Consider the following 26,540-nt stretch of genomic DNA (forward strand, 5'->3'; position numbering starts at 1 on the left):
TAGAGAAAACAGAATAAACAGGATATATTTAGCATTTCTTAGTTTCTACTACTTATGTACACTCCTAGTGGTCTATAATAGTTACCATGATTGGTACAAACCTGTCTATACAGTATAACTACCCAGAATCTGAGGTACTGGTTACCTAGCCCATGGGCCAGACACAGGGGTGTAAAAAAAAAAAAAAAAAAAAAAACTATATAAAATCATTATATCTATACCACAAGGCCCACATGAGTGTTTGGACCTGATGTTTTATTCTGTATCCTCTGTATATCCTCTGCTGTTCTTAAAAACTACCTTGACAATGCACTCAATCAACTGAGCAGTGCCTAAGCACCAGGGCCTCAATACAGTATGTCTTCTACTAATAAAAACTGGCCTTTACACTTGCCTGGAGGCAATGATTGTGTTTGTGTTTTATCCTAGATGGGGTTATGATTGACAGGACGGTGCTCATAGACATGGACACATGCAGCTCTACTCACTTTTTAAGCCAGTCTGAAATGTCCTTGGCTGTGGCTCCATAGTTCTCATAGTGATGCAGGAACTTTCCCTTCCTAGGACACGGGGACAGAAGAGTGTCTTTAACCTTACCCATCAGTCATGAGTTGGCTTTAGAAATGAAAGTAACAACAGCTTATATTTGACTGCATACCAAGAACATTTCACAAACATCTGGAAAAAAAAAAGTAATTTTTTTTTTTTTTTACAAAAACCAATGTGACCTGCCAATTTAAAGGACCTACACTGATAAATTAGTGGTGTTGCAATTTATTTTTCCATCTCAATAAAGCTTTATTAGTTGGCACAGCATATTTGTAGTGGCACACCAAAGGATTGCGTTACAAGACTACGGATCCCTCTGTGGCAGCCAAGATAAACATTTTAAACGAGTGCCGGGACCAAAGCTAATTAATGCACACTTCTCAAAGCATCTAGCTTAATCAAAGACCTCATCTAAAGAGGCTTTTTCACTAATCCACATTAACACTGCACACCAAGAACACTTGTTTAGAACTGTAATTTGGCATTTCCAAAAGAGAAAAACAAAAAGCAAGGAGTAATTTATTATGGAGCCAGTTGTATGCATGAGCACATCTGTATGCACAGGTAATGGTTTCTTTATCTGCTCTGATTCGGGGTTTTCTGCCACAAATAATTACATTTGAGGCAGATAAGTGCTATGCTAGCTAAGGTGGGGGTGAGGGGGGACACTGCTTTGTCCTTTGTAACTGTCACTGATCAATGAGGATCTGATGCATCATGCTAGTGTATCAAAAAAAGCCTAGGAAAGCTATCAAACTGCATTAGTTCCCCTGTGTCAGATTTAATATTGAGACAGATGGAAGCTGTTCACTTATCATGTGCATTGGGTTTGGCCTAGCATGACCTTGAAAGCTGTCAGGCAGTGTGAAACGTGTGCGACTTTGCTCTACCCTTATATCCTCTAGATGAATACTTTGTAATAACGTTCCGTCCTCGTCTGCTCTGCTGTGTGTGGCAACTGAGCAGAAAGTTCTGGGGAGCCAAAAGCAACATAGCAGTTCTTCAAGTCACCAGACAGCTCACCTGATTACACTTATTTCATATAAAGGGCATGAGGTCTGGACTTTCACAAAAGGAAATATGATATCTATTTGATGGACTGGAGTCTCATTCATTGAAGAGCTCTTCAAAATGTTTGTAGGACACAATAACTGTCAAAAGAAACTGCTAGAGAGACATGGGTAAAATCCTGAGAAGCTTTAGCACTAGAGGTCAAAGACGTTAATGTAGCCAATAAAGCCGTCTTGAAGATTCAGGCCGCACTTACATGTACTGAATGTTAAAGAAAAATAAAATGGCAACAGCTTAAGTCTTTAGATCCAACTGCCCTCCACTCAAGGCCAATACACTCTATAAGACATGTCTAGTAAGTCAAGTTCAAGTCAAATCAACTTAACTGAACACTGACGACCCTTTTCATGCTCGATATTGAATCGTTCGGTGGCTATTCTTAAGAAACAAGCAACAGTGGGGTTGATGGTTCAGAGTGTAAAGGACTGCAACAGAAACTAAACAAAAGCAGCGTCTGCAGTCAAAGAGCTGAAACAAAGTGCTGGCACTTAGCTCGCGGAGTCTCATTACCGTAAGCAATGACGCTGAGCGATTGTTAGCCTGCGACTCCCCTCAGGGCAATGGCTAATGGCTCGTTGAAAACGGATTGGGCGGAGAGTGGCGTTTAATTAGCCCTTCCATAATTAAAATGGCATACATTTAGTATTGAATGAGCAAGTGTCTAACACTGAATGAAACCAGATAAAGTTGACCACACTGTGAGATGCAGCATGTGGTGGTAAAAGAAACAAATTACATTTAAAAGCTGTGTGTGTGTGTGTTTGTGTTTAAAATCCATTAGATAATGCTTGCTTTCTTTAGGGTGAAATATGTAAAGCCAGATGTTTTAAGAAAGAGAACAATGGTTGCTGTGTGATTATTAGTGCACATGTTGAGCCATATTGACCTCAAATTACTTCACAGAGAAACTTTCTTTGCTCTCATTAACGGATCAAGGCTTTTGCTGGCTCTGGATAGAAATGAGGGCAGGAGGGATGCTCTCAGGGGAATCTACTCATTAAACAAACCTCATACTCTTCAGTACTTGTTTACTCGGAAAAGTTCTGCACTAGATCAAGCCGAGTCCACGTCAGACCTGGCTTCAGCCAGCTGTCTCATTCCTTAAATCCTTTGTTATTAACTGCTTACTATTATATTATAGAGGTGCCAATATCATTAACAGGAAAAGACCAGAGCGAGGGGTGGGGGACAAGATGAAAAAAACCCCACCATAGTGTGTATCAGAGGACGAGACGGCTATTTTTCCGCAATATGTGCATCAAGCAGGAGTAAGAAGACGGCAAGGCAAAAGTACCCAATGGAAAGAAAAAAAAAGTGTTGGCTTTACTTAATTCAAATGTGTACATCAGTTCCACGTGATTGAACTGAGTTGCATTGACACAATTTGTTTTGTACATGCAACATGACTGGGCCATGTACTTGCCCCAGCACTGCCAGGCTGCCACTGTTGGGCCCTTGAGCAAGGCCCTTAACCCTCTCTGCTCCAGGGGCGCTGTATCATGGCTGACCCTGCACTCTGACCCCAACTTCCTAACATGCTGGTATATGCGAAGGAAAGAATTTCACTGTGCTGTAGTGTATATGTGACCAATAAAGACTCCAATAAAGATTGGTTACTTAATAATAAGCAGCTCCACCATTTTTCTACCAACTAAAGAGGCCGCAGTTCTACCTACTTGTTTTCTATTGGCTCAGGAATTCACAAGTCAAAGATCACCTAGTTAACAGCTACCAGCATAAATTTCAACTGTCTCCCTTTAGCAAGGGGTCAAAAGATCTGGCTAAACCGTAGATGTTGGCACCTCTGATACAGCTTCTGGGGTGAATATACTATAAAACAAACAAAAAAAAATAATTTTTTTTCTTCTTCCTCCCACCGTTTTCATCTGGACGAATTGATCTGGACGTGGTTATTTAAGAAGTAGATGACATCAAGTAATTTCGTGTGGAAATCAGAACCATGAAATCTAAACGGCCTTCCCAGCTTACTTAGCATCTGTGTGTCTGAGCAGCCATGATCGTAATCTAGCTAGCAATTTTAAAAAAAAAAACAACAAAAAAAAAAACCAATATAATATAGAATCTTTATGCTGCAGTTTGAGTAGCTCTACCATGCATTTTTAAAACCACTAACAGAAAGCCTCTGGGTGAATAATTAGCAGAGCTACAAGTCTGACAGTAAAAACACATAACGCAAGTACACTAAATCTTATTATAGAAGCAGAAGTCATAACCGTGCAGATTCTACATCACTGCTTGCAAGACAATCTGATGTTAATCAGTGTAGTTTTTAACTAACAGGAAAAGCTTTGCTATTTTTGCCAACTTCTGTATGCACCAGAGCTTAGAAATCTGCACAAAACACAATAGCATGACATTTTATTACCTGCAAGAGTTACACACATTCCTGTCATTCCTGTCCTCTTTTCCTCCACTGTTATCAGGTTGTTAAATATTGCCAGGGAGACACCTCTGACAATCATTAATCGATCTGAGACACCTGCACAACCCCCCCCAACTGAATCTACACATGGTATATGCTTATTAAGCAGCAGCTCTTTGGTATTACAACAAATTTAACACTTCATGCAGTGTCTGCAGATGTTTTGATGTGTTCTGCTTGAGCTAATGTCATCAGGATGTGAACAAGAGAGCAGTCGCTTTTATACCTTAGCTCTGATCTCCCACTGCTAGTGTCCTCGAAAATAAATATTTTATCACCGTATAAACCCAAAGTACTTTATTGCCGGGTAAATTTCAAGTGGCTTATTCTGATATTACCTGCTCATCCTACCTGCTTTCTTTTCTTTTACTTTCACACAAGCGTCACCTTCCTCTGGCCTGAAACGACCAATCCTTCCCAAAGGCCATTAACTAAAAGATGCCAAAGCTTAAGCTACAGAACGAAGAACATTAAGCACTGGACTCATAGACCATGCAGAAATGACTTATGAAGGCTTCACAGGTTCATGCCTACGTGACAGCAGAATTAAATTTTAAAGACCGGCTCACTCAAAGTAGCAGAAGGTTGGGTAGCCTTTGACGTCAAACTCCTGCTTAAGTCCATCAAACTCTGCTGGGTGAACGTTCATCCCTGCCAATACCTGCAGCGAGACAAGAGTAACAAATGATCAAATAAAACAAAATGGAACTCTGGGAAATGAAGATGAATGGCTGCATCCTGGTGGAAACAGAAGAGTGTTAAACGAGAACAACATCAAAGTACGGCCTTCAGTGAAGTAGGACGCGGTAAAAACTCCTTGTCGGCATTGCAAGGTCTTATCTTAAGTGCTTCTTTCGTGCCAATATCAATTTCGAACGTATTTAGTTGTAGAACATGCTCTATTCCAGTGCAGTGCATTGCATGTGTCAAATAATTGAAAATAGGCTTGTTTAGACTTTGGTTTTGGAGACATTTATGGATAGAAGTACTCCTCAGGTTAAAACTAATCCGCTCGATTGTAGCCCCAGCAGTGGAATCAGTGGAAACTTTATTCAGCGATATTCACAACTCAGTATGCTACTTAGACACCTAAAACATGCGACAGACGAATACACGGCTCTCCCTTTGGCAATCCAGTTTTTCATTTCGAGAAAAGAAAAACAACAACATCTGAGACACGAATGATTTTTAAATCATTTACAGAATAAAGCGCTTGGGTCATACTTTTGGGGAATTATGGTGAGACGCAGCTGGGCTTATTAAAAACAGAGGTGTTTTTGATGGGTTTTTATTTATTCACTTGGCCATCTGTTTGTAATACAGGCTCAAAGACAGTATGTGGCATACATCCCCCCCCCCCCCCGATAAAAGAACACAATTTGCCTGTCTATTGAATAGCATTTTCTTTTTTGGCTGGACAAATAGCTAGATTAACTTCAATTAAGACAGGATTACTGAGCAGAAAGATTTGTTACAGATTTATTGAGCAGGTATTAGAGACCAATCTAGAACGTTCAATATTAAAAAACAAAACAAAACAAAACAAAAAACCCCACACAAACGTACACCTTAAAAGAACAATTTACAAATTATCTCCGGTTGCTTGTATGCCTCCAACAGTACAGTGAAAAATGCGCATGATGGAAACGTCCAACCCCTTTTCATTTCTTGAACACTATCGGCATCCTACACACACGCATGCAAACGTGCAGGAAGTAGCAAATCTCTTCCTACAAGCTAGACGTTCATTATGCAAACTAAACGAACGGCTTGCTTACAGGCTGTCTGTGCAGCCCACTGTTCATTCAGCAAATAAGAGAAATAAACCACGCTCCAATTAGTGAAACTAGTCCTCATTTGCAGCTCCAGAAAAAGAAACGAAGAAATACATTCGTTCCTGTGGTGATGCGATCTGAGCCAACTGTTGGTGCATGTTCAGAGATTTTAGATTGTGAAACCAGGACAGCAGAGCAGGCCACGTGGGCCTTTCAGCCACGCAATACTGATTCAGTTGCTCCTTTACTAGACTCTCCTTTTCAACTGCTCTTGCTTAAAATGTTCACAGTAGTATTGTGATAGTGTAAGCACTGTTATACTGCTGCTCAGGACTATAACCAGGGTTTACATGATCAAAATACTACCGTGCCATAGAGTTTGTTATATAGAGTTGAGTGTTTACTGTCTTGTTTATCGCTCATTGTATAATCTATTCTCTGTATTTAGTATGTTTATTAACTCGTGCACTGTTACTTATCAGTTTGTCTGAGATTGTGTCATGTCATGTAAAAAGCACCATGACATTTTAGCAAAATGTCTTCCAAAATGTTTCATACTTATATATATATATATATATATATATATATATATATATATATATATATATATATATATATATATATATATATACACACACACACACACACACACACACACACATACATACACACACACATTTTGAACAGGATGATTGGTGTAAATTGTTAGTATTTTGTTTAAAGATATATTTTTTTCATTTAGTTCTGCCCTTCAGATGCTAAATAAGAGAGTTACATGTCTCCCAGAAGACAAAATACTAACAATTTACACTGATCATCCTGTTCAAAAGTTTACATCCCCCTGGCTCTTAATGTATCATGTTACCTTCTTGAGCATCAATGAATGTTTGCACCTTTATGTAATAGTTGTGTACGAGTCCCTCAGTTGTCCTCAGTGTGAAAAGATGGATCTCAACATCATATAGCTGTTGGAAAAGGGTCAAATATGCAGAAAATGCTGGAAATGTAAAGAATGTGCAGGACCTGGAGGATTTTTCTGAAGAACAGTGGGCAGTTTAACTGCTCAGGACAAACAAGGGACTCATGAACAACTATCACAAAACATTAAACACAGTCGTGGATCATCCAGGTAACGACACAGTATTAAGAATCAAGCGTATGTAAACTTTTGAATGGGGTAATTTTTTATAAATTGAGCTATTGTCTTGTGGCCTATATGTAAACATCTGTTCTGTAAAATAGCTTCTTCACGACAGTACTAAAAAAAAAACAAAAAAAAAAACATGGGATTTTTATGATCCCTCTTATTTAGTTAACAGTATTAAGATTTAGCAGATTCTGCAAGGGGTATGCAAACTTTTGGGCACAACTGTATTTATGTGTGTATGTTATATATATATATATATATATATATATATATATATATATATATATAGTCTTTAAGAATGTCTTTTTAAAAGAAACAACGCATTGAAATCATTCTCATGGCTGGATCGGGAAGGTGCCGCGAGGTCGCGATGGACTGTAACAGGAAACATGGCGAGCACATCTCACACGACACTGCTGCCAAACTTCTTCACAAATCCAAAAAGACAGGAAGTGTTGCGGACCAACCGTGACGTGGACACTGACAGACACGACTGATGTGGTGCTGGCAAACATACGTATGGAGACTTTTGGGCCACCCTGTACATTTCATTCCTAACATTACACTTGCCTGTGATGAGAGGAAAAAAAAAAAAAAATTGTACTTGACTTTACTAGAAAATGTGAAGTAGATTGCACACGTACGAGTCTGAGATATTGGTGTTTACAGAAGTGTGTAGTGATCGCAGCATTTAACTGACAGTAGTGTGCATAGTCTTGCGTTGCCTCTAATCTGGCATACTGTACAATCCATACACAGAATGTAGGCCTGAACAGCACTAAATGTAACATTAAACAAAACACAAGCTCACAAAATTGTCAGACGTGAAAGTGATGAGAAGAACTCAGCGATCGGTTTCATCAATTATTCTGCTGAGGAAGTGAATTTTAGACTAGGGTAAGTTTGCTCTATTCAAATAGAGAAGTACTTACATATTTCCCTTTCGTCTCTGTGGCAGCTTGTTGGAAGATGGGCTGCATCCTCTTACATACACCACACCCTTTGTGTCACAGAGGAAAAAGAGGAGAAAGAAATTGACAGAAAACAGAAATCACAGCAGTTAACTGACTCCTGAATTGTAATAGCGTCCTCGGAAAACTTTTCACATCTTTAAAGGACACTGAAATGAACACAGTGCATAGGGTGTGCTCTATAAATTCTTAAGTTTCTTAGAATATTGCATCTATATTGAAGGCAGGTAGAGAATTGCGTGCTTTGTGTTTACCCTGAGGTGCTTAATTATCAATTTGGTAAAATGACGTCTCGGGAAAGCTATTGAAAGATTAAAGAACGACGGAGAGGAAAAAGAGGAAACTACGAATGAAGCTTACATGAACAGCCTGAGGGCAGCCCTCTGTGTGTAGCTTTCAATAACCATGCAGTATTTCATCATCTCAGCAAACACTACAGTATACAACTTTACAAAATACTATGTTCACAATTCTGCTGCACAGAACATCCTTTTTCCCCGTCTACACAGAATGTGTGCTGTAGTTATCCACTAGAACAATCTCATAACAGTAAAATTATGTGACTGTGGAAGTAGTTGCCTCGAACAGCCACATACTATAGAAATAACAAATAATCATAAATGAGCACTGCAGAGAATTGCATTCTAGCAAGTTGCACTAGCCCTACGCTGAAAGTAATGTAACATGTCTGAGACGACATAATGTAGCATGCCAATATACTGAAACATCACTGTTTATTGTTTTACAGCAAAGAAATGTGGCTTATGATTTAGAATGGATAACCACCATTGCGAGTTGGGTATTCAGCATAAAACTCTGAGCTATACACTTTTCCTCAGCAGCATATGAGGAACCCTGCCAATCACACTGTTGTATCTAGCTGTTTAGAGATCACCCCTCGTACCTTGTTTAAAAGACAACAATTTTGTCTGATTCTGTAGTCTATTCTGTGCACCTTATCGGCTAAATGAAATGTGAATCAGCTTTATATCACCATTTTCCTGTATTTAAAGGTATCTTATCCACTTCCTCTGAATTCAGTTTGGCTGCAGATATAGGGAAACCGGTTCGAACCTACCACGGTGTAGTTTTTGGCTTGACGTAGTGCTGTTGCAGTGTTTCCTGCCTTATCAATTCACACAAAGAAACGATTACTATTGCACCAGATTCTTGGCAGCTAATCTGCAGCTTTTGGACTCTGTACCATCCAAGGGCACCAAATGTCTCTATCTTTTTATGCTGAGAACAATGTGATGCTGGTGAGGTAGTTTATTATTCTTGTATAGTAACAAAACTGTTTTATTGCGCTCATAAAAATGCATTAACACACCAAAAAAAAACCCAACATGTGCAAACCAGCCCCAAGGACAGTAATCATAGGATAACCAAGGGCAAAGCTCAAACAGAGCCAGAACCAATTGCACACAGATGGAAGCCCCAGTCACTCCCAGTGAGTAGCTCATGATGCGGGGGACAACAGATCTATATCTCTCCACAAATGATCAAAATTTCCTGACTTTACTTCACAATGTAAAGTCACAATGATGTAGAGAAGGCCAATCTCAATGCTGAGAGTCTAGCCAAACCTAAATCTATGTATGATTTGATTCAGTAGGTTTGGCGAGTGCCTCAGGCCCTGCTGAACTCAATAAGCACTGATTAAGTGAGTCATTGCTGAAGTGCCCTTCACATGCACCAGGACAGACATTGGAGGGAAGTCAAGTGTCATTCAGTATCCTGGACTATGGACTAATTAACGGGTGCCTCAGTTCTTCAGCCCCTTCTCTTTTCAATATACATAGACCATTGACCCATCTGTTGCTATGGTATTAACTCTACATGCTTTGCTGATGAAATTCAAATATTATATATATATATATATATATATATATATATATATATATATATATATATATATATATATATATATATATATATATATATAGACACACACACACCCACACACACACACACATTATATATATCTCCTTTTTTCACCCACATCAATCGGTAATATAACAAACGTATATCAGATCTAAAGCTCGGGATGAAGAGAAACTCAAAATAAAGATAATCAAATGGAATCTCAATTAAAACAAAAATGAAATAAATAAATCAAAACAAAACAACAATTTTGTTCACTGACATTCAGACTGTCAAACTTATTGATTAACCCAGATCTCGCTTAGGGGGAAAAAACCCACCACAGTTATCGAACAGCCTTCCAATTAGTGTTCGGTCTCACACACAGTCTCAGTGTTTAAATCTAGGCTGAAAACGTATTTGTTTAGTCCAGCCTTTTGTTAATAGTTTTTTCTTAGCTAAAGGAGCAAATCTGAAGGGTTCACGAGCATAAAGTGTTTTAATGAACTGGGATGTTTGGATGCGGTCTCCCTTTCACTCCCAGACGTTCACTCAGGTTTGTTGATGGTGGAGTGGCTGGCTGCTTTGTGTCCCAGGGAGCCCTCATATCTGTGTTACCTTCTGACTCTCCCTTCTAGTTATGCTGTCAGAGCTAATCTTACCAGAGTCCCTGCTTGCACTCTGCACACAATAGGCATTGTTTTTAACCATTATGTGACAATGAGCATGGCTAATAATCTGCGTTTCTTTCTCCATCGCCCTCTCTCTCTCTCTGTCGAGCTCAACATACTACTCTTGAGACACCAGTGAACCTCTTCTGCTCTCCTGACCTGCTTGATCTATCCTGATGCCCTAATTTCTGGTTGGAGTTCTCATCACTTAGAAATCACTGGCTGTTGCTAAGGATGGCACCATATGGACAGCCTAAAGATCAGTGAGATTACTGAGGATGGTACCACTTAGAAACCATAAAGATGGCTTTGGACTGCAATTGATACAAACAGTTTTGCTATGATGGCTTTAGGGCTGCGAACAGTTCTGCACTCGATTCTCCTGGTTATGAACTTCCTGGTTATACAATTGCACTTTTTGACCATGTAGTACACGATTATAGAAGGGATTTATTTATAATCACACTATCCGGTGTCACCCAGATGAGGATGGGTTCCCTTTTGAGTCTGGTTCCTCTCAAGGTTTCTTCCTCATATCCTCTCAGGGAGTTTTTCCCTTGCCACCGTCGCTTCTGGCTTGCTCATTAGGGATAAACTTAGAGAAATTTGGGACAGAAATTTTACATTTATATTTCTGTAAAGCTGCTTTGTGATAATATCCATTATTAAAAGCACTGCACAAATAAAACTGAATTTAAGTGAATTTCTATCACTAGGTGATAGAAATCTTGGTATTAAATTCATCACTTTCATTCACTATAATAAGAATCTGACCAAAGGTGAATTTTCATTTGTGTGCTCATCTGTACTGGACCTCCTTTTCATGTTTCAAAACTTACATCAATAATTTACTCAGCTCTCCCTTGACCTCTTAGTGCAATTATGTGCTTCTTTTATTTGTGTTTTCCCCTTTTATTGCGAGTTGGCATTTAATTTGGAAAAAGCCACTAAATAAAGAATGATTATCATCCTCAATTCCTGCACTTGCTATTCAACTACATACTCAATGCATTTCTGCATATTAAATAAAACCCTAGAGCTATTTTATCTAAACCAGTACACATAACAAAAGAAAGATAGTGACTCCATTTCGGGAATATGGAGTAATAATAAGCACACGCTAAATTCAATTAAATCTTGTACGTGGGGAAAAAAAAAATTATTTCAAAAAAATATATATAATGCAAAAGGATAATATTAAATTAAATTTGTTATCTACAGACTTCGTCCTTACTTCTAAATGTCTTATGTTAATATAAGAACCAAGACTTTCAGTCATGTAAACCTTTATCTTGACATACTAAGCAAATTCTAAAAGCACCAGGCTTTAACCTTTAATGCTTTTACAGTTAAACCAGAGCCATTTGTGTCCAGGATTTGAAACATAAGCTGTTTGAATTCACCAGTGACTGAGGACAGAAAGAAGGTAGATCATCGGGTGACTCACAGGGAGCATAAAGCATCATGAGGATGGGTTTCTCTTCTCTTTTCAGCAGCTTCTTAAAGTCCTGTAGGGAAGAAGAAAAAAAAAAGCACAGAGCCCCATAAGAGAAATGGCTCGGCTTTTTCTTTTTTTTTTAGGATGAGGACGTATTGAGGCCATTACCTCTAACTCTTAACAATACAACTATTGTGCAGGATCTCATCACTTAAGGATCAAAATAATTTAGAGCTTATGAGGCACAGGACCGGTGTAGACAGACTAATCTGTCCAAGTGGACATTACACTTTGGACTTTAATAATGCATAGTTATACCAAAAAAAAAAAAAAGCATTAAAAGATTCCCCATACATGTTGTGATAACCAATAGTTCATTTTTAGCTAGCAAGGTCTTGATGTAATCATCATATTAGCGAGCCATACAGTATTTAAACTAACGTCTCGCATTAGATTGCATGCATGGATTCACCAGCACTCAGGGAAATGTCATTCATCAGTTTTGTTTATATTCCCGCTTCATTACTAGATTGCTTCCTGCAGCTGAGCTTTGCTTTTGGCAGTTGACACCCCAAAATATGTAATATGCCACCAAGCATACACTCCCCTTGAGCAATCAATACGCTCTTCAAACGAGTTGCAAAGCCATCTCATCTCCATGAGTAGGGCTGCTTTCTGATTGAGTGCAGCCCTCTCAGCAGGGAAACGCTTTAGATAAATGTGTGTTCACATATAGAAAAATTGACTCTCTTTCCTATTAAGCTTTGCTTTCATAAATTCGGTTGTCAGTTTCCAAATTCGGGAATGCTCTGCTTGTTTTCGTAAGCTGCATATGCTCCGAAATGCTCCTGTCCTTGTATCACAGCCAACCGTGGTCTCTGGAGGCAGAAGAACAGCCTGGTACTTCTTGCAGATTGTCTAACTCATTGCTTTTGTCCGGCATGCAGTTCCCACACCAGGCGAACACCGAGGACGGAAAGCTGATCTTCGTCTGGCCTAAAAGAGATACTCACTTTCTCTGTCTCAATGTGAACAACGTCTTTAGCTTCAGGGTTCTCCTCCCATAGGGGGGCTCCTGTGGGATCTTTCAGGAACGCCACCATAGACTGAAACAAGAAGTAGAGGATGAAAAGAAGGGCAATTATTAGAGAAGCAGTGACCGATCATGTTTTCCTGTCAAAACACTCCTGTTCATTGCCTCCTGAGTGCCAATGACGCTGACGAATAGTGTAATCTTTAAACAATGAGACCCACAAATTTAAAAAATCTATACTCTCCATTAAGATTTTACAAGGTCACTGGAAACTACAACAAGGCATAATTACTGCTAACAGACTACAACAACTTTTACATGATTATCCATCAGCCGAGAGACCAAGACAAAGTAGGTACTTTTTGGAAAATATGCGCTTGTAATGAATCACCATCGTGGAAAGGAAGAACAATAGCAGACCCAGCAGAAGATGCTTTTAATGAGAAACCTCAGCTCCTCCATGCAGGCAGCTCACCGTTCTCTGCAATGAGCTCATTCATTTTTAACTGCAGAACCATTCATTAACGCCAAGTCAGCTACGGACAAGGTGGGTGGAAGAAATGAACACAAGGCGGTGGGTTGATTCGGGATCAATCATATAGTTTTACTACACTGTCAAACGCGCCTACGGTGTGAAGCCTTACTTGTTTGTGTAGTGCGAAATCACATGCACTGGGAGGATGAATGACTAATAAGAGATCAATCTACTGGCTACAGATGAGAGCCTATTGAGTAAAACCCATTCCTCAATTGCTTATTATAAATTCAATAAAATGCATACACAGTGCAAATCCAGTACATTTGGAGGCGTAATAAGCTCACCTTAGTAAAGAGAATACCTTGCTGAAACATAGCTGTGAAACAAAAATGTATGTAACCCTGCTGTTTACACGGTCATCTACTTGAAGTACAGAGCTCACAGTTGCCAAAGTCCTGATTTCCAATGTGTTTCAAATAAGAAAATGTTGCATCTAAAGTATAGGGAAAACTACATTTAAATTCACTCTCACAATAGAACATCAGACCATAATTTTCACTTCAATTACCTTAAGTGTGGCTGGTCTGTTGTATTCTGTATGAAAGGTCCCATCTCTGTTTAAAAAACAAAAAACAAAAAAAACACACACACACACACAAAGCAGAAGAATTAATGACGGTGCCTGTTGTGAGCTTATTATCTGCTACTTTTGGTAATATTTCCAATAATACATCAAGCTTGCTCAGTAAAAAGCTTTCTAAATGCAGAGAGCACACTTACTTATAATGAAGGATTTCAAATCCAGCCGTCTTTGAACTTGGATCCACTTTCACTTTCTTACAGAGTTTGCGACCCTCAGAATCCCTGGAAAGGAAGGAAGATAGATGAACAGACGGGTAAATGAATCTCTCATCATGGTATAACAGAAATCCATAGTGCAGCCAAAAAAACGAGAAACACATCCAAGCAAATAAACACAAGCAAGCCAGTACTCGAGTATTGGCCCAGATGCAAAACAAAGGAAGTTAGGGTTCTATTGATGGTTAATTTTACACCAAGATGCGAGATCAATGGAGCAGCCATAATGAAGACAATTAATGAATACAAATGAATCAAAATTTTGGCACCATCCAAAATGGAAGAAGTGCTTGAATTAACTCTGCTCCTTTGTCTATTTAGCTGTTTGCTTTACCAAGTTGTATTGTTAGTTAAGATCAATTTAGTGACCCGGTTTCGGAATTGTTCGACAGTTGCCAAAAAGGTGCAGTTTGTCATTCAGAATGTCCTTTTAAAAGAGCAGTGCTGTGCTTGTCCATGTGGTGTCGTCTGATGTCATATGAGTAACCAATCAGCAACGAACACAATGACTATGTTTACATGGACAGCAGTAATCTAATTATTGAGCTTATTCTGAATAAGACAATATTGTGATTAAGGTGTTTACATGAGTCGCTTTTAGAATATTCCTTTCATGTTCCTGTTTTACATGTTATAGAACATAGCTCGATTAACGGCACACGTCATTACGTCCCCACGCCACGCCGTCCGTTCGTCTTCGTAATGGTACCGCATACAGTTTTAGCCGTTTAATTTTTAATTTCACGAAAGCTTCAAGTGCAGTTCATTATTTGTCATGCTGTACGTGCAAATAGACGACTGCTTGAAGCCGTGGGCTGCGTCCCAAATCGCGTACTTACCTACTATATACACGTATTTCTCCTACTATATAGCAGGCAAGTACGCGGTTTCGGACGCAGCCGTGCTCTCTTGTTTGTCGTCAAACGGTTAAGCACTGCCGTGTGTACATGTCCTGTCGCAAAATGCGGTGAAAACTCCCACACGACGTTAATAGTGTGATTAAGGTGTGTACATGTCTGTAATACACATCGATAATGACTAAAACAGGAATACTCCACATGTCTTAATTCGATTTGTGTTCACTTCGAGTATGACTTTAGTCAGATTAAGGTCATCAGTAATCGCTGTTTACAAGGTTGTTTCTTAATCAGAGTATCGTCTTAATCGGGTTAATATCGGATTATTTTTGCCCATATAAACGTACTGAGTGATGTAGGCTCAACCCCGAAACACAATGAGGTCCTGTTGATGCCCATCCTGATGGCCAGATGCAAAAATCCATACATTTGGTACAGAAGTGAATGCCATGGGAAAAATGCAGTTTCCATATTCTAGTATCAAAGATTCTGGGAATTTATGCAGTGGGAAAAAAGCTACTATGAGTAAACGAAGCGATGTTAAGCAGTTATAACATATACTCGACAAAGACTATAATCTCATTACTGCCTTCTTAGAAACATGTTCTACAGCACATGCAGACTGCAAATAAGCAGAGACAAAAGCTTAGACCAAGAAAATGAATTAGGAAAAAATAACATTTAAAAAATGCCATAGCAGTAATATATGATGACAAGAGTAACAAGTTAATGAAAGACATTCTTATGAAATTTGCCAAACTAGGTTCCCAGATGTACCATAACCCATCAGTTAACTTTTGGCCAGCTTTTTCCAAAGGAGCTTTATGTTGACCGTGGAAATTCCCATCATGGATATTATGGCCACACATCAGAGTTATGAATTCACTTTATCAAACAAAAAGAAAAAACAATAAAGTTCATTGTCCACTTAAGACCATTTCTGATGGTCAGTGTGAAAGCATGGTACAAACCATGGAAAATGTAGTCCATCCAGATACAGAAACAAATTTGTTCTCAGTCAGTACTACATAACAACTGAATCCTCTCAGCTCTACGCAAATGTTCCTTAGATGAGTCACCTGAGCAAAGAATGACTGCTCATGGTTACCTAGCGCATTGCACAGAAAGAATGTGCAATTACCCTTTGCCTTCGAATGCACACAATGCCCCGGAACTACCATTGCCCCTGGTGCGTTAGTTATAATGAGCACAGAACATATTACATAGAAACAACCGGTGCAGAAAGAAGACTCCACGAAAGCTAAAGACCCCAGAAAGAAGACTCAAGAAAGCTAACGCCTCCCATTCTAATTCTAATGGAATTTCAAAGAGATAGATTTCAATTTAAAATCCTGACATCCAACACTCTCCCCCTGCCAATGTTCTCCTCTTCAAAGAGGGACTGAGACAGTCTTATTAGCTTTACGCATGTTCCTCATCACACTTTTGTCTGAGGAAAGGCATTAAAAGTGGAAGAGTGGGAAGAGGAAAAGCAGACGTGCGGGCTGTCAGATGGGAAATTCAATTAGACGTGCTGCGTAGTGAAGGTCCTGACTCACTTGCACACACGGCCACGCTGGGTATTTACTGGCAGATGTGCTACTCTGGGACCATCATTTCAGAAGTTGGGCTGAAGTTTTGGAAGCGGTATAAGCAGCAGCTTAGGCTCTCAGCCACCAAGGGGCTCTATAAGAATGCAGGGTTTTATTTATTTATTTAGGATTTTCCCTCCAATGTATTTTCTTTACCTCCAATTCCCATTCACCAGCCAGATCTCCCCTATTATGCAACAACTACTAAGCCATGGCTAAGGCTCATGGGTTTAATCAAGTGGCTTAGGGACAACACATGCTTCCTCTGACACATGTGAAGTCAGTGAAGCCTTTCCATGCTGCATCACAAGGCAGCGAGGAATGCATTATCTGCAGACATGAGCTGAAAGACACCCATGACTGGTTATTGTCACTGTGATTGACAAGGTAGAGAGAGTCCGCCATTCCTCCCAGAGAGCACGGGCAATTTTGCTCCCTTGGACTCCCAGGCACAGAAAGCTGTGACGTCAATGGGTTTCGAACGTGCGATCTCCGGATAGTATGGTGAAGGCTTTCTGGGGGCCGTGGATTTTACATCACCTTGAGAGGCCAGTTAGGTTCAGAGGCATCCCTGGCCAAGGGTCATGGGATGAGTCAACTGTTCTTGGACATGCATTTTGTGAATTCAGAGTCCACTTCATTTGCTTTATATGACTGGTCTGAACTTGACTGGTTCAACAGAAGTGAACAGTTTTATAACCTCTTTTTAAGAAAACTGGAATAGAAAATAAGTCATTGGAACGTAAAGCACTGCATTAGTAAATTATTAATTACTGTGGAACCGAATTTAGCATAAACTAATTAGGATATATCAACTGGCCTATTGTGCTGTCTGCATGAATCACTGAAGGTGTCATTTGAGACGTATTGCTCACCTGTACAGAATGTAATCTGAATAAAACAATGTAGCCTGAGGGGGAGTAGAAGAAGTCCAATCTACATCAGTCATGGTTCACAACAATAGTTAACAGTAAAGGAAAAGGAAATGACTAAGCATGCTAATGATGTCTCACTGGTTTCCCCATGACGTGACAATGAATTTAGATACTTTTCGTACTGACTCAAACCAGCAGGAATCCACCACCTCTGTCCAGCAACATTAGACTTATAATGTATCAAACCCATTACAATCTTGAAACAAAAACATATTATGATTATCTTTTGTATCAGATAATGCATTTCCCTGCAATTCAAGCATTTTATCAGAAATTTTATCTACAGAAACCTGTGTGTTAATGATGCCCCAGCACTGAACTAGCCATCTCTCTGGTCTTTATCATCTGACAATATGTGCACTTCTCCTGGCAATGCCATCAATTTCTAAAAGAGACTTTCTCACATTGCAGGCTGTGTTATTTTTGCCAAAGCTCAGTTTTATCTTGCTGCTTGCCCACAACTGAAGGCTGAGTGATGTATCTAACTCTTAACTCACAGTCAAAACACTGGGCTGCCACCTGGACATGAGGATTGATAAAGCTTGCCGTTTCATCTCTACCCGGGTGCACTTAGAGTAGGTCAAGGAGTGAGACGTCAGCAAAGAGCACAAATCTTTCATGAACTAATCAGGAATCTGTGCAATTAGTAGAACTATTCTTCTTGATGAGAAGTAGTTTGAGCTAGCCATTTAAAAGCCAGGAAGATAAGCCTGTTTTAAGTACTGTTGCCACTTGATTGTTTCACTTCTCCTCAACTTGAATGATGACTGGGAAAATGAATACTTTATTGTTAAGTGCTAGAAAAAAGGCATTCATTTTCACTGCAGCGATATAGTTAAGAGCCATATGGAGCGATAAAACATTGTGACCGCAAACTTGCTCCATGTACTTCTGATACAAACTGGCATAGGTAAATCAGCAGTACTAGTAGTTGTGGTAGGATTTCAGTAAATGCTGAATTGGAATTTATGAGAAGAGGAATTTTGCATTGTTTTTTCTGTGCATTTCTTCTTTGCAGCAAAGGCAGACAGACAGAGGGAGCTAAGGGCTGACAGATTCACAAGTTGAAGCGGGGAACAGGAAACGAGAAACTCAAATAGGAGGAAAAGAGATAAAGAAGAATGAAATAGATGGGTATGTTCTTCTGGGCTGGCAGATGCCAAGAGAGTTGCACGCTGCACAGGGGCCACGTCACTGGCATGAAAAGGTTTCGGTGAATTTCTTTCAAAGATTCATCTTGCCTTATCTGACGGATCTGTAGCAAGAAGTGGTGGGAGCTTAGAACGAAAAGAAAAGAAGTGTGTATTCCTGAGTTTGAAATCATTGCATTCCTCCCTCAACAAACAGGGAAAAGATGAAGGTTTCATTTTTCGCCCACTTTTCGGATTTGACGACCCCACAACGGTTATATGCATTAAGGAATAAATTGTAAATAACTGTCATATATCAAGGAGGTAACTCTGGACTTCAGTTCCCATCAGCCACTGCACTGAACTACAATATGGCACATGACCACCTGCACCTGAATCACCTTTCTGTTAATGAGCACTCCTATATATAGCCACTGTTTGTACTGCTTCCTTGTCTCACGTAATTGTCTTCTATGCTTTTGTCCACGCTTCCATGTTTAGTTTTTGCCAAAGTATTTTGCCAAGTTGTCTTAGTGTATTTGTTTTGTTGTTTGTTCGTTTATTAAACTGTTTAAAATCTGCGATTGCTTCCGCATCAACCTTGAAACGTGACAATAACTGATAACCAAACCCGTGTGTATTTTATATTGCAGGACAACTCAATCCTACACTTGAACTGACTCAATCCTCCACTGAATGCCTGACTACAAAATTGATTCCTTAAACTACTAGGTCAGTATTCTCTAGGTTCATATATTTATTCCTGTAATGACCTTGACCTGGGAACTGCTGCTCACAATGACCTTGACATTGGACTGCTGGCCACAACATTTCTGAGAGAGCAGGTTATGGATGGGAGCCCTATAATCCAGTACCTGTTAGTGGCCTGGTTCATGTTATTCATTTATAATTACTCGTTTGAATGATCTTTTACCAAACGTACAATTGAGACAGGATGCAGATGAGCAGTTGGGGGTATCAATGACCTAACAATGGTAAATGGTCTGCACTTATATAGCGCTTTTTTTAACCTTAGCTGTTCCAAGGCGCTTTAAACTGGTTCTCATTCACCCATTCACACACCAATGGGAAAGCTGCCATGCAAGGCACTAGCTTCCCATCGGGAGCAAAGTTCAGTGTCTTGCCCAAGGACACTTCGGCATGTGGGCCGGGAATCGACCCGCCAACCCTACGATTAGTGGACAACTCGCTCTACCACCTGAGCCACAGCCGCCCTATAGGCAGGATGGAAGTGCTGGCATTTCAGATCAGTAGGTCCATTTGAGGAGGTCCAGCCACAGAAAACATGACTCAATAGTAACAACAGTTAGCCATTAATGTTTAACCACTGATGATTAGTTCAAGATGCATCAATTTGTGTGATTGCCAATCTGAGTTTTTGTTTTGTTTCATAGCTTCATGTTACCACTTTTGACGAGAGTCACAGGCTCTCAGAACAGATGAGAAACGTCTTGTAATGTAATTTGACGTGGGAAAAGAAATGCATACTACTTTGTCCATTTGTCTTTCAAACTCTGCTTTTGTCGTCAACTTTTTGACCCAGCCATGCCATCGCTTGAGGGTAAATGTATGAAAGATTGCGAAATCTCTTCCATTTGCATTCGTGGAAAAAAAATGCATGTGTTCGGCCAGAACAGAGGATGTGTTACAGATGCATCAATGGTTCATGTTTAGAAAACTGAAATAGCTGGACTACAGCCATTCCCCCCCCGATACCTTGATCAGTTCTGCTACAGTATGTTTTGAGTGCTCATATACACACCATGGTGCACCAGTCGATGAACCTTGGTCAGTCCATACAGGATTGTTGTGGCCAAAAATGCTTGAATTTTCAATGCATTTTGCAGAGTTTTTGTGCTTTTTACGGAAAGTGACTTGAATTGGCGAAATTGTTTTGCACAGTCTTTTGCAGTGATGTTTGTTGGTAAACGAGACCTTTTAGCGGTACTCCTGTTCGATGCATGTGAATCGAAGGGGGCTTTGGCTGAATGTGCATTATGATGTCACATGGCGCTCTGTGAAGATGAAGATGTCACATGACTTGTCTTGGCCTAAATTTGCAGAAAATCTGTTTTAATTTTGAAAAATTGCAAGCTCCTGTGAATATTGCAGCCTTTCCTTGATTTTGCGTTCATTTCTGCGATCGCAAAATCCTGGAGGGATGCTTGGTCTATATTATTATAGCTACTACACACCACAATTCAAGAATCATTCATTTTACAAATCCAGATCATTCTGGATTTCCTTTCCTGTCACTGACATGTTAACCGTTGCCATTGTGCTGGTGTTCCAATGCTCCTTAATGCTCTCTCTTAATTCCACTCCATGATAATTGTGTGGCTCATATCTGTCAGGTGTTATATTTAGCAAAGTTGCTAATCCATGGAAACAAAAGATATGAAATGTTCAACGAGACCTACCCACAGTTCACCCAGGCGATGGTCCCTTGGCCTTTCACTGCTTGGGCTACATCAGACAGCAGCTTCAGATGAACATCTCCAGACGTAGCTGAGGTACAAGGGAAATATTGGAGCAGGGCATTTAATACAGAAACTATTACACTTCATGTCACACACTGAAATTTAGGTGCCAACATTTTACATGTTGGTTTACTTTGTACTTTTTTTTCCCCTTTCACCATTAATAAAAACATATTCTCATACTAGTCAAATACACCAAGGTCTGAGGATACGATCAAGCCACAATACTAGAATTAGTATAACAAGTTAATACAGCAATGAAAACAGAGTACAAGGAGAAGGTGAAGGTGGAAGTGGTGGCTTGACAGTTAGGATGCACTATAGAAACAGAACTAAATAAAACAGAACTAAACAGAACTGTGGCAGTGGTGGCTTGGCGGTTAAGGCTCTGGGTTACTGATCGGAAGGTCGGGGGTTCAAGCCCCAGCATTGCCAAGCTGCCACTGTTTGGCCCTTGAGCAAGCCCCTTAACCCTCTCTGCTCCAGGGGTGCTGTATCATGGCTGACCCTGCGCTCTGACCCCAACTTCCTGACATGCTGGGATGCTGGGATATGCGAAGAAAAGAATTTCACTGTGCTGTAATGTATAGGTGACCAATAAAGACTCATTACTCCCATCTTAAAATACAGACTTCATCTAGGACTTCACTTTGCATTTGAAAAAGCTTAAATAAAGCTGGAAATATACAGAATATAAACATAGACATAATACTGTGTTCTATTACATGGACAAAATGCACCCATTACTGAAGTCTATACATATTTATACATCTTGTATTTACTCTTTATATATCCCTTATTGTTCTCCTTACTATCTCATTTATATCTTTTTTTTTTTTTTTTGGTGTGTTGCTGTGACACCCTAATTTCTCCATCTCGGGATTAATAAAGTATTATCTTATCTTATAGCTAGTGTGTGCCAATACTGAGGGAGTAAACCTTTAAATCAATCTTTAAAATCAATGGCCGATGAAACTGTTGTTTAAGGAAATAACCTCTACTACATTGCTAAAACATCCCTCTCTTGTGAAGTGTAGCTCAGCTACTCTGCCATGTCAAAACTGGGAGAAAACATCCGACAGGGGGAACTGAAGGTGGGGGGTAATGCGGATTCAGAGCGCAAACCGAGGCTTCGGAGGATGAGCAGCCTACTCAGCCATCAATCAAACGCTGTGTTCAATACTCCAGAGTCTTACCCAATGACCTCACACAGCAGAAATGGGCCATGAATTATGAAACCAATATATCAGGAGCAGCTAGGTCTTGGGAGACCCTTCTCCTGCATGTGGACTGAGGCTGTTTATGGAGCAGGAAACCACACATCATCACACATGGCACTGTGCATCCCTCTACCAACGAGTGCAAATGATAGAGTGCGTTGCAAAGAGTTGTGCGAATGGTTGCGCTGGAGTATGTTGTGGTTTTGAGTGATTCCTCCCCCCCCCCACTCTCCTCCCGTCTTAAGTATAAGACACGTGACAAACATTTTCGGTGACTAACAGATGAACTCGTGTATTTGGCACTAATGGAGGAATGCAAAAATGCAAATCCTTTGTACATACAGAACCTCTGAATGCCATGGAAGTCATGATGGTCAGGGATGCTAGACTAGATGATGTGTAAATGTGTTTAAATACTGCCATGCTGACAGCATTGTATTCAAGAACATAGGTTTGACACTCACCTGACTTGGTGTAAAGGACAAGGACATTGGTTCTGGTCCTGAGCAGCTTTTTGAAATCCTTATGGTCACTGACTCTCTCTATTAAAGGGGACACTTTCACTGCCTGCAGCGTGGACATGAACACAACCTGAGAGAGACAGAACAAAAGAGGCGGGGGAATATCAGTGTCATTTTTCACAGCTGCAGCAAAATCTCACAGGCGCTTCAGGACATCATCTCCAGCTGTGTGTCTGCCAACGCGATTGTGGCACTGGGTTCAAATCACAACAGTGTTAAACTGGGTGTGGCAGTGTTAACCAGAAAGACTACAGCAATTACAGAGATGATGCACCACATTTTCATAAATAGCTTATAGAGGTGTATTAATGATATTGCTGCATGAAAAGCCACAGTGCTCATTTCCAGAAGCTTTCCAGCTGGGAAGCAGGAACATATCTTAAGTAACTGCTTCCAACTCCTACTCTGCTTCTTCTATTATACCAAAACACTGCTGAATGCTCGAATCTGATCGTTCTGAAGGTGCGGATGAATCTTCTATAACAGCGGCTCTTCACCAGAGTTCTAGCTAGAAAGTGTATATTAACATTATCTTCCTGATAGGAAGACCTATCCAACAGATGCTTCGCATAAACGAGTGCGTAATCATTAATATTGTCAAACTATCTGTGAGAGGACTTTTATTAAGGTTTTTTAGAAAGGAGTCTCCCGGAAGTTGGATTTTTCCTATTGGCTTGCAGAAAATAAGCTCTGTGACCAACAAAGGTTTATGATTCTTACACGTTTTGTTCATCGAGGATAATTTTCACAACTTTTATGAATTTTGAAGCCTAAATACAATCATCGGAAGTAAAAAGCTCAAGTTAGTCTATAAATGAACTACACCACATGACTCCCACTAATCTTCTGAACTTGAGGGAAAAAAAAAACCCGAGTACAACTGGAAAATATTATAAACTGATAAATCTACAAGTTGGAAAGTTTGAGTTGGAATAGTTTGCACGAGCACGAGTATAAACACAATGAGGCTGTAGCAGATGAATTATCCTGACGTTTAATGTCCCCGACAAACTCTGTAGTCCCATTTGGCCACTTGTCAGCAACCGCCTTTTTCAAGACATGTGAAAGCTTAACAAAATCACGAGTAGGGTATTAGGACCTGTTCACACCTGGACGTTGTTCACCACGTATTTTTTCGTGAATGAAAGTGTAACTTCATTCGCCTCACACCTCCAGGGTCGGGGTTTGATTCCCACCGTGGCCCTGTGTGTGCGGAGTTTGCATGTTCTCCCCGGTTTCCTCCCCCAGTCGAAAGACATGCATGGTAAGCTGATTGGCATGTCCAAAGTGTCCGTAGTGTATGAATGGGTGTGTGAATGTATTTGTGATTGTGCCCTGCGATGGACTGGCACCCTGTCCAGGGTGTACCCCGCCTTGTGCCCGATGCTCCCTGGGATAGGCTCCAGGTTCCCCATGACCCTGAAAAATTATAAAGCGGTATAGAGGATGGATGGATGGATGGATGAAAGTGTAAATTCACTCCCTGACAGTAGATGGCGCATATTGAAAAGCAGAAATACCCCGGTACACAAGGTGGCGCTACACCACTTTCCATTTCTGACACCCGCTTATCACTGAGAACAAGAAGAGGGCCAGTATTTACAACTTCAAACTGTTCATGCAGTTTTTGCGAACTCGCTAAATCAAGTATGCACTTTCATGAAATGTAAAGTATATGGTGATTGTAATGGTGATAGTCACTGCAATAAATACTTCTTCAAAACTAAATCCTTAAAGTTCTCATTTTAAACAATATACTCTTTTTAAATAAGTAATGATTTGACTTATAGCAGTCACAGCAATAGCATTCACATACTTATGGAAGACCCAAATTGCGTTACGTTTTTAATATATTATTTTTTGGATATTTTATGGATAAGGCAACTATTATTGTGTCCAAAAATGTTAATGTTCCTGTAAATTGATATGAAATGAAGTGTTGAATATGAATAGTCTTTTTTTGTGGTCAGTATGATCACACGACACATATATATGCCAGGTGCAAAATAAATACAATGGACTATGAATCAGCAGATTATCATTTGCAGGGAAGAGACAAAGAAACAAACAATGCTATTTAGTGTAGAAAGCAACACTGAAATAATGAAATGGATCATTTAGAACAGGGGTGTTCAATCTTATCCGCAAAGGGCCGGTGTGGGTGCAGGTTTTCATTCCAATCAAGCAGGAGCCAAAAACCCATTGACTTGGGGACAATGGAACCGGAAGTGCTAAAATGCTAACTCATTTCCGGGTATAAAGGCTCATTCCTGCAGCACTCTATAAAAGTGAGGCTGGTGAGTGAATGACTGTCTGACTGTTTACAGCTGTGCAAAACAAACAATGATAAACTAATGTGGTTCCACATCATTAAAAATAATTAGAAACAATTAAAAAGTATGATGTATTATTCTTTACTTAATGAAAACTGTAAGAGTTGGCAAGCTGCTGTAGTAAAAGATGACTAAAACACTTCATGTGCTGTTATTGTAAAATAATCAGCTTGGGGTAATGAAAGTAACTCCCTTTTCATTGCGCTGCATCACACCAACCAGCTGAGGATTATTTTACTATATCAGCATGCCTCGTCGTACTTCATTCCTTACTCCAACAGAACCTTTAAAGTCCCCATGAAATCAAAAAAGAAGGTTCGTGGTTTTTAGTATGAATATGTTAACCTTAAGGTTATCTATAAGCTGGTGCGCTCCAAAACGATGGCAAAATTCACATTCAGAAGATATATGCATTCAAAATTTACAGTCTCTCTCTCTACCACCAATACGGATCAACGATTTTGATGACATCATTCTGCACTTCTTCAGCTTCTCTGAGGTGTCCCACCCCCAACATAACAAAAACCCATGGCACTAACTGTCGAGTACAGCTTAACCCGGGCTGTGAGGTCAGCTGAACGCTATTGGCTATTTAAAAAGGGAGAGGAGCCACATGTTATGTCCTGCCCTGACTTCCTGTTTCAGGGGAAATTATGTTAACACATCAAATAACGCTGCACGTCTCAAGGCCATTCACAGGGACCAAGACTTTTTGTTACGTTTTTAAGAGCTCAGATAAGTATGCTGTTAGACAAGAACCAGACTAAGAACCACCAGCTGATGAAGCAGAGGCAGGCACCGTGAAGCTCGCACAGATTACGTCAGACTGATTAGAAATACATCATCTATGATTAGAGGAGGTAGATGAGGTGCAGGAGACATAATGGAGGCACAGTGAAACTGAAACTGGGACCATAAATGAGCATCCTGGTTTATTCTGCTCCATTACTATCTCTGGATCATTCTATATTAGCTTACGATTGTTGTACGAGTTCTTTGCAAAGAGGACAAAGACAAAGATTTTGCCATAGGGCAAAGCAGGCAACGTCAAACTGACATATACAGCAAGAAAATATACACAAAAAAATGCATTCACTTTCCATTAATGGAAACCATTAAGGCATGTGTGAAATCATTACAGTATGTTCCACTAA

General features: G+C 39.9%; 1 protein-coding gene across 2 annotated transcripts in view; it reads right to left on the minus strand.

Moving 5' to 3' along the window:
• The window catches only part of pdia5 (protein disulfide isomerase family A, member 5), a 55,784-nt gene that overhangs the window by 22,183 nt on the left and 7,061 nt on the right, over positions 1 to 26,540 (minus strand). For both annotated transcript variants that reach the window (XM_053626559.1, XM_053626560.1), the window contains exons 2-10: positions 22,997 to 23,123; positions 21,253 to 21,340; positions 14,220 to 14,303; positions 14,008 to 14,053; positions 12,942 to 13,034; positions 11,938 to 11,998; positions 7,918 to 7,985; positions 4,633 to 4,724; positions 489 to 560 (exon numbers count right to left, since the gene is read on the minus strand). In XM_053626559.1, the coding sequence (XP_053482534.1) occupies positions 489 to 560; positions 4,633 to 4,724; positions 7,918 to 7,985; positions 11,938 to 11,998; positions 12,942 to 13,034; positions 14,008 to 14,053; positions 14,220 to 14,303; positions 21,253 to 21,340; positions 22,997 to 23,123 (731 nt within the window). The remainder of the gene's footprint in view (positions 1 to 488; positions 561 to 4,632; positions 4,725 to 7,917; positions 7,986 to 11,937; positions 11,999 to 12,941; positions 13,035 to 14,007; positions 14,054 to 14,219; positions 14,304 to 21,252; positions 21,341 to 22,996; positions 23,124 to 26,540) is intronic.

This window comes from Ictalurus furcatus, chromosome 6, assembly GCF_023375685.1.
Source record: "Ictalurus furcatus strain D&B chromosome 6, Billie_1.0, whole genome shotgun sequence".
Taxonomy (NCBI): domain Eukaryota; kingdom Metazoa; phylum Chordata; class Actinopteri; order Siluriformes; family Ictaluridae; genus Ictalurus; species Ictalurus furcatus.